At 43.8% G+C, this 8094-nt stretch overlaps 1 protein-coding gene across 2 annotated transcripts; it reads right to left on the bottom strand.

Annotated features, from left to right (window-relative positions):
• Nucleotides 1-548: 548 nt before the first annotated feature.
• Nucleotides 549-7485, bottom strand: POP5 (POP5 homolog, ribonuclease P/MRP subunit). Of its 2 annotated transcripts, XM_058158035.1 has the most exons (6): nt 7334-7476; nt 5627-5769; nt 5343-5485; nt 4774-4923; nt 3278-3361; nt 549-1431 (listed from the first exon to the last, which is right to left on the bottom strand). In XM_058158035.1, exons 2-6 carry the CDS (start codon nt 5710-5712, stop codon nt 1331-1333), a joined length of 564 nt encoding a protein of 187 aa, XP_058014018.1. In that variant the 5' UTR covers nt 5713-5769; nt 7334-7476; the 3' UTR covers nt 549-1330. The 2 variants fall into 2 exon arrangements, with proteins under 2 accessions (XP_058014018.1, XP_058014019.1); XM_058158036.1 differs by lacking the exon at nt 5627-5769 and having other exon boundaries at nt 7334-7485.
• Between the last annotated feature and the right edge of the window lie 609 nt (nt 7486-8094).

The raw sequence follows: 8094 nt of genomic DNA, 5'->3' as shown, positions 1-8094 counted from the left end.
CTAACGATGGGAAACCCACCACCTTTCTGGGGAACAGGTTCCACTGTCCTTAATGGCAAGTATATTTTTCTGGTGATCATCATCTACCTGGGACCCCAACATATTGTTACATGTCCAGAGCTCAGGAACCTCAGAGCAGGCCTTGATCTCCTTTCCCAGGGCTATTGCATCTGTCCCTGAATTTTACTTCTCTTGGAAAGCAGAGCTTATTTGCAGAAGCATATTTCATATTTTAAATTTCCTGCAGTTACGCCCTTTTACAACAGCAGAGGATTTTTGTACTGCACTCGGGATGGTTAAGTTATTCTGGAAAGTTTCCTTTGAAACCTAGAACAGTACAATTAAAGGTAGAATTTGAAACACGGATTCAAGTATGAGTCATGTATTACTCAAATACAGAGTAAATAAATTGAAGAAAGGAATTGTTTACCCCCTGGATGGATGGATGGATCACATTTGAATGCCATCTAATCCTCAGAGTCTGGATGGCTCACTCCATCAAAAAATCCCCTTGAAAATAATACTCATACATTTTTAGGTTCTTTTATTTCATTGTTTAGCCCCTTAGAACTGTATTATACAAAGAATTACAGTGTTCGTTCATAATATGCCCTCAAAATAACCCAACTACAGTATAAAATTATCAGAATGATACAAAAAAAAAGAGAAAATGTACAAGAATGTACAGACCTTGTTAACTGTTGCTAGTTCCATCCCAAACAAGCTGCTTCTGGGTTTGCTATTGCTTGTTGATGGGAATTTCACTCGGGTAGCGTTTTGCTGCTCCTATCAGAGAAGGAGGGGTACCATTTTGCTTGCTCTGTGGGCTGTTGGGTGCTGCCAACCATGACCATTTGCTGCCCGGACTGCTATCTTTGCAGCACTTGCTAACTGCACTCTGCAAATCCACCAGTGACCCCACCATGGCCTGTCTGCGTACATTCATGGTCTTAACATTTTCCAGCAAATATGCTAAATCCATTCTTAGAAAACAGCCTCCGGTTCACTCCTCTGAAAGTACAGTAGCTCTTCTATGTGCTTGCACTGAGGAGACCGAAGGATGGCACCATTACGCCACACCATAAATTCCACCCAGTGTCCAGCCCTTGTGGTTTTCCTATGGGTCAAAGGCTTCCCTCCCCTCCTCTGCCCTTGAGCAAACGAGCAGAGAGATTGGGGGTGGGGAGAGAGATTGGTACAATACACACATAGCTTCAGCTACTTTTATAAAAGATGTGTAAAACTCTGTAAATATGTATAATGGAGAAAAGGTACTGATCCTTGCCCTTGAGAGGCACCCCTTGCCTAAGCACTTCAGGGGTGATGTAGTTCAGTCCATCTCCAGGTTCTCATCACTCTCTTCACTCTGGAACTGCTCCACTCCCACAAGCACACAGCTCTGGACCGACTTCCGGATGGCTTCTCTATTGGCTGGTAAAACGGGGGAAAGGAATTTGCAAGACACCCTCATTGACATGTCACCATCTTCCGCTGGCCCTCATTTAGTTGACATAATGACAATGGAATGTCTCCAGTAGCATTTCTCAATCCTGAGCAACTTCAATTCCTGGAATTCCTCCGCCAACCACTCAAAAATTCTGCTGGTTGAGGAAGTATAGAAGTTGAAGTCTTAAAAAAGTTGAATACTCCTATAGCATTCCTTCCCCCAACTTGGACAGCAGCACCCAGATTTCCCCGTCCGGTGGTTGCCTTCCTTGATTGTCTAATCCTGTTGGTCAAGCATCTGGGACAACAAACCAGATGTTTTGCATTTGCGTGGCTTTGGCTATTTCATACACAATCCAGATTTAACTGAGTATTAGGAATTAGAAATTAAAAGAAACAGGTTCAGATTTCCAGGAAGCTGGCATTCCATATAGGTTTTCAGTACTGCCACTGCATGATAGTGATACTCAATTTTTATGTAAAATATGGGGAATTTTAAAGAAAAAAAAATTAATAAACTTTCCTGCTTGGACAACGTAGCCAGAAAAAATGGGGAGAGGAAGAAGGCCAATGGAGCCCCAGTGCTTAGTAATTAGATCATTAATAACCAGTAATGTTAGATTCAATCTTTTTATAAGGCATTCTGATCTCAGACTAGGAGTGTTTATTAAACTTGGCAACTTGAGGATGTGCTGACTTCAACTCCCAGAATTCCTCCGCCAGCCAAACTGGCAGGAAAATTCTGGGAATTGAAGTCTGCATATCCTCAGGTTGCCAAGGTTGAGAAACACTAGGAGATCTACAAGGGCTTGTCTTCCTATTACAGGAATCTGCATAATTCCTGGCGGCTGCAGTTCATTTTATTATTATTTTTTTTTTTTGGAAAAAGCAACCCCACAGATAATGCAGCTATAAAGAACTGACTTATCAAGCTAAGGCAGGTCACTGCCTCGTTCCTCACTTTTATTTTATTTGGGATTCAGATTTTTAAAAAGGAAGGTTAAGTTGTGGGCACTCCCATCACTGCAGGTTTTCGAGAAGAGATTGGACAGCCATTTGTCCAATTGGTATAGGATCTGCTTGAGGAGGGGGCTGGACTAGAAGACCTCCTAAGTCCCTTTGAGCCCTACAATTCTGATATAATCAGTGAAAGGGCTTGCCTCCAGAAATCGGGGATGCTCTTTAAGAAGAGGTTGGACAACCATTTGTCTGAAATGGGATAGGTCAGTGTTGGGAAACCTTTTCGGTACTGAGTGCTGAAACGGGAGCGCGCATGCGCAGGAGTGCCAGAAATGGAAGAGCAGTGCCTGGTCACTTGGTCTTCTGGTTTCTGGGGCGCATGTGCACACAAAGAGCAGCTGGCCGGCACACATGTGCGTGCCAGAACCCGGGAGAGCAATGGGCGACAGCTGGCGTGCCCAGAGAGATGGCTCTGAGTGCCACTTTCAGCACACTTGCCGTAGGTTTCCCATCACTGGACTAGAATTTTAATTTTAATTTTAATTTTAATGGGGTTTTTACCATTTTAATTGTAATTTTAAATTTTGGCCTATTTAAATAAGTTTTTTAATTTAATGTTTTATCTTGTATTATATTCGTATTTTTATCGGGCTGTAAACCGCCCTGAGTCCTTCGGGAGATAGGGCGGTATAAAAATTTGATTAAATAAATAAATAAAATAAATAAATAAATCACGGGAACAAGGTCTCCTGCTCAAGTAGTTGGTTGGATTAGAAGACTTCCAAGGTCCCGTCCAACTGCCATTCTGTTCTAAGTTAGAGGCTGCACTTTGCTCAGAGGTATGCCAACATGCCAGGTTATGATTAATTACCTTCATTGGTACAGTTCCGTAACAGCAGCAGCAGCTGATCCCTGTTGTACTGAATGAGGAATTTCTGACTGGACCGTATTGTTGCTAGGAGCAGAGAAGGAAGACATTAGGACTCTGCAGGCAAGGAAATACTTGCAGTCTAAATATTCAGAGTAAAGGATTTTTAACAGAGTAAACGACAATGAGACATTCTCCTCCATTTTTAACAGATAAGCAAGAAATGAATACTATATTAAAGCTCTTTATGTAACCTTTACAATTTGTGCGCACTTCCTTCAAGAGTAGCTGCAATATCTGTGCTGTAAAAATCCACACAACCACTAGAGCATGGGTCTCCAACCTTGGTCCCTTTAAGACTTGTGGACTTCAACTCCCAGAGTCCCTCAGCCAGCAAAGGGACTCTGGGAGTTGAAGTCCACTAGTCTTAAAAGGACCAAGGTTGGAGACCCCTGCACTAGAGGACAGTAAAACACTACTGCTCTCCATCTCTGAGCACTGCCATTTGGTGACTTAAATACTGTATTTACTATTTATGAAATCCAGAAATCAGTTTATAATATTTAAAGTGCATTATATTTGCACTTTACAATTTAAAGTGCATTATATTTGCACCAAGAAATAACATGTACGCATAACTTTTTTTTAAACTAGTGCTTTCTCTCAAAAACAGGATCCTTCTATTTTCAGATCAACCAAGTGTTAATTCACCAGTTGTGAAAGAAATTGACTGACTAGCTTGTTGCCTAAGCCATGTACACGTCATTGTTACTCAATACTGGTGCAAGAGAAAATAAATTTTCTGAACTGCTTCTACCATGATTTCTGGATGGACCCCAACTACACAATTGGTGCCAATGAAAAATATCTTGATATTGTGTTAATATTCCAGATCATAGAATCTTTTTGCCTCACAAAAAAAGGTATTATTGATGCCCATCCCTGATGGCTACATATAAGGAGGTAATGTTGGGAAACTTAACTTTTCCCCATTACTTGTGTCCTTTTGAATTTTTTTCCCTCCTGTTCAATCATGTTTGATTCCCAGAGGCTGCTTGCAGTTTTATTGGTTTGCTTTGTCCTCTTCCTGGTGTGTGTATGTGTGTGTGGTCCAAAGTCACCCATGTGGCTTTGTGCCTAAAGCAGAACTAAAATTCACTTCCTCCCAATTTCTACTGCTGTGTCCTTAACAATTATATCAACCTGACTTTCATTTTTCATTTCAACCTTCTGTTTTTGATATTGTTACACTGTATTTATTTCTGCTATTACTGTAAATTGTATAGATTTTTATTTAAAAATACCCAAACTTTGAAAGATTCCATTTCTGGTAAAGATAGTATAGCCTTTATTGTCATTGCACATCATATATACAACGAAATTGGTTACCAATGAACATGGTACCAATAAATCAGATTCTTTCCCTTAAGCAATTGCACAAGGGAAGATTTTTTTAAAATGCCCTGTTAAAATACAGACTCTTACAAGAGAAAGCTTACCTCCAACATGAAGTGTGTTAAAAGAGCAGGGGCAGTGTTGGCTCCTATTTTCTAAGTGGGTAATAAAAGGAAGGGATGACCACAGAAGCTGATAAAAATCTTTCCGGCAGCAGAAGAGAACCACTCCCGTGTAAGCATTCAGGTATTTTACTGAAGAAAGAAACCAGAGAATCTCGTAAGGGGAAAGTGATGGGAATAAAAGTGATGGGATGAGCAGCATGCAGAAGTTTCCCTCCTTTCAGGAAAAAAATTTGTGGCTTCCTTTTGTTTATAGCAAGGGTTTTCAAACTTGACAATTTGTGGAGTTCAACTAGAATTCCCCAGCCAGCATTGCTGAAAACTTCAGCAAAAATGACCCACAGCAAACGATGGATTCTCTCAATGACCATGGATTCACTTAGCAACCGTGATGATTTGCTTAACCATTGCAAACATCATAAAATTAGGTCGGTGACATGGTGACTTATTTTACGACTATCACGACTTATGACTGTAATGTACAGGCTTCATCATGGCCATTAGTCAAGGACTACCTGCACTGTGCACTAGCAAAACCCTGGAAAACTGACCTGAAAAAGCAATAGAGCAACAGGCGACTCCAAAGTCTCCATGTATTCTTGCAACTGCATTCTTCACCGCATTGTGCACTATGCGCTCCTCAATGAACTGCCGACAGCGAGGGTCTTCGGAGATGATCTCACACAGGAAATACCTGGGAAAGCAAAGCAGAGCAGAAGATCAAAGGACGGACTCTTAAAGCTACCCATAGTGCACCACCTGCTTTACACCGCTGGGCAGCAGAACACATTCATAACTTCCAGATCAGACAAAGAACAGGATTGCCTAGGCTTACCTATGCGCTCTGTTCTTTCCAGAATTTGATAGGCACATGTAAACAGATGTTTTAACAGCTGAGGTGACAGCCGCAGACAGTGGCATCAATTCCTGCCCTTGTCAGGTAGAGCCAGGCAAGGACCGATTCAGAACCTTGAAGATCTGTTGCCAGTCAGCCAGGGCAAGCAGTATTATTTATTATTTGAAATATTTCTGTATTAATTTCCATCAAAGGGATCTCTGAGCTGCAACAGTAATTTAGTGCAAGAACCAATCTGGGTTTAATAGTTGGCCCTTTTATGATGCGTGGATTTCCAGAATTCCTGAGATCAGGAATTCTGAGAGTTGAAGCCCAGAAGTCATAAAGGGGCCAAAGTCTCTCCCCCCCCCCCACATTCCTGGGTTAAACAAAGCAGCCCGATCCTCCGCTTCTCTCCCCCCACCCGCCCCCATCTCCCAGACTTTTCCACAACGTCCTAATTCCCCTGCCTGAAACTCCCTGCGAAGCCTCAACTCGGACTGCCCCAGTTCACACGAGCCGCCCGCCCCTCCGTCCTTCGGCTTCGGGCACTTACGTCCAGATTGATTAATTTAGTATTAGAATATTTTCTAATATTATATATATTAGAAAATATATATAAGCATAAATTGAAAACATAAAATGAATACCATTAAAGGGAACATTCTTATGCACGCCCCTTACAGACCTCTTAGGAATGGGGTGAGGTCAAGAGTAGCCAGTCTAAGGTTAAACTTTTGGGGGTTTTGGGATGAAACCACAGAGTCTGGTAGTGCATTCCAGGCATTGACCACTCTGTTGCTGACGTCATATTTTCTACAGATTAACCGAGTCCTAAGCAAGAAAGCGGGAGAACAAGGAGAAACTTCCTAACAGGGAGCAGCTGGCCTCCAGAAATGGTGGGCGCTCCATCCCTGGAGGTTTTTAAGAAGAGATTGGACAACCATTTGCCTGAAATGGTATTGTTGGAAGAAATATCCATCTGGGTTCAGTTCCAAGTGGGGACAAAGACACTGGAAACATGGAGACTGCTTGGAAAGATGGTTTAATGGTGGTCAGGATCACATGGCTTGAGATCCTGAACAGAAAAGGGCTGAGATCCTGTGCACTCCCTGGCTTTATGCTTTTTCTGAGCTTTGAACTTTCTGGGGCACAGGAAGAGTACCCTGATTGGCTGTCAGACTCCCAGGGGGTGGGGGTCTTAGCTAGCATTGTAGGTTGTCCCTCAAGCTTGCCTGAGCCTTGCCATGTGGTGAGTTTGTTCTATTGTGTTGCAAATGATGGGGGGATTGAGTGAGCTTGGCTGAAGCCTTAATTGCCCATTGACAAAGGTGGGGGGTGGCAGGAAGTTGCAGGGAGCTGCTTTGTCTTTAAAACATGTTTCTCCATTTCTCATCCAGGGAAATATATTCTGCCTTTTTAAATATTTTCTAAAATATTCCATTCTACTAGGAGGGGGGTGGGTGCTAAATTCCTACAGTATATAGGCAGAGGGCCTCCTGCTCGAGCAGCGGGATGGACTAGAGGACCTCCAGGGTGCCTTCCAGCTCATTCATTCTATTCATCCGCACCACGCGTCGTCGGAAGGCGTGTCTCGGGCTCCAAGCGGCGCCACTACCGCCGCCGCGCTCCTCGAGCTCCCGTGGCAAGCGGCCCAGCCCAGCCCTCCACCCCTGCCTGCCTGCCGTCCACCCGCCGAAGCCTCACCGGTTTTTAAACCGCACCATAATGCGAGTCAGTCCGAAAGAAGCGTCGGTACGCTCTAGCCCGCGGCGTCTCTATCGCGGAAACGCCGTCGCCCACAGAGAGCCGCTCTTGCTGGAAGTCACTGGAGAAATCTTGATTTCCCCCCCCCCACTCCCACTGATTTTTAAGCTGACAGTGGTGTCTACGGGCATTTATATCCGTTTGCTTTCATCTGGGTTACAGAGAAGCCGAGCGAAAACTTCCGGGGCGGAGGACGACTCTTCTCCTTTTCGTCTCTCTGAGGTATGCTATCATCCGAGAAGGCGGTGGTAAGACCGATACGTCAGAGAAGACTCGCCTTCCCATTGGCCTGCCTCTGACGTCACATGCAGATGTTTTTTCCACCCTCGCCTTCTCTATCTCGTTCGCCTTTGGAAAGTTCTTTTCGGGTTTTTTTCCCTCCAGTGGACCAATCAGCGGCTGTCATGCGTCCTCCCGTCCTTTTTCCCCTCCCACAAACGGTTTATTTAGCCTGTCTCTAACGTAGCGCTTCTCTTATTGGTTACCTGGGAGGGAAGGCGGGGAGAGGATAAAAACGGAGCCTATAAAAGGCGCTTTTTTTCCCGCCCTTTGTAGGATTTTTTTTTCCCCCCTTCGTTGAGGGTCGAGGTTTCCGAGGCAACGTCTGGCTTTTGTAAATCAATGCAAATAAGAGAATGGGATGTCGCCAATTGTTACCTCAACACACACCCCGCCAGTGAACAATTCCAGGGACACGAAGG

The sequence above is a fragment of the Ahaetulla prasina genome, chromosome 15 (genome assembly GCF_028640845.1).
Source record: "Ahaetulla prasina isolate Xishuangbanna chromosome 15, ASM2864084v1, whole genome shotgun sequence".
In the NCBI taxonomy this organism is placed as follows: domain Eukaryota; kingdom Metazoa; phylum Chordata; class Lepidosauria; order Squamata; family Colubridae; genus Ahaetulla; species Ahaetulla prasina.
The sequence above is the reverse complement of the archived record's forward strand: the minus strand, read 5'-3'. Positions and strand labels throughout refer to the sequence as shown.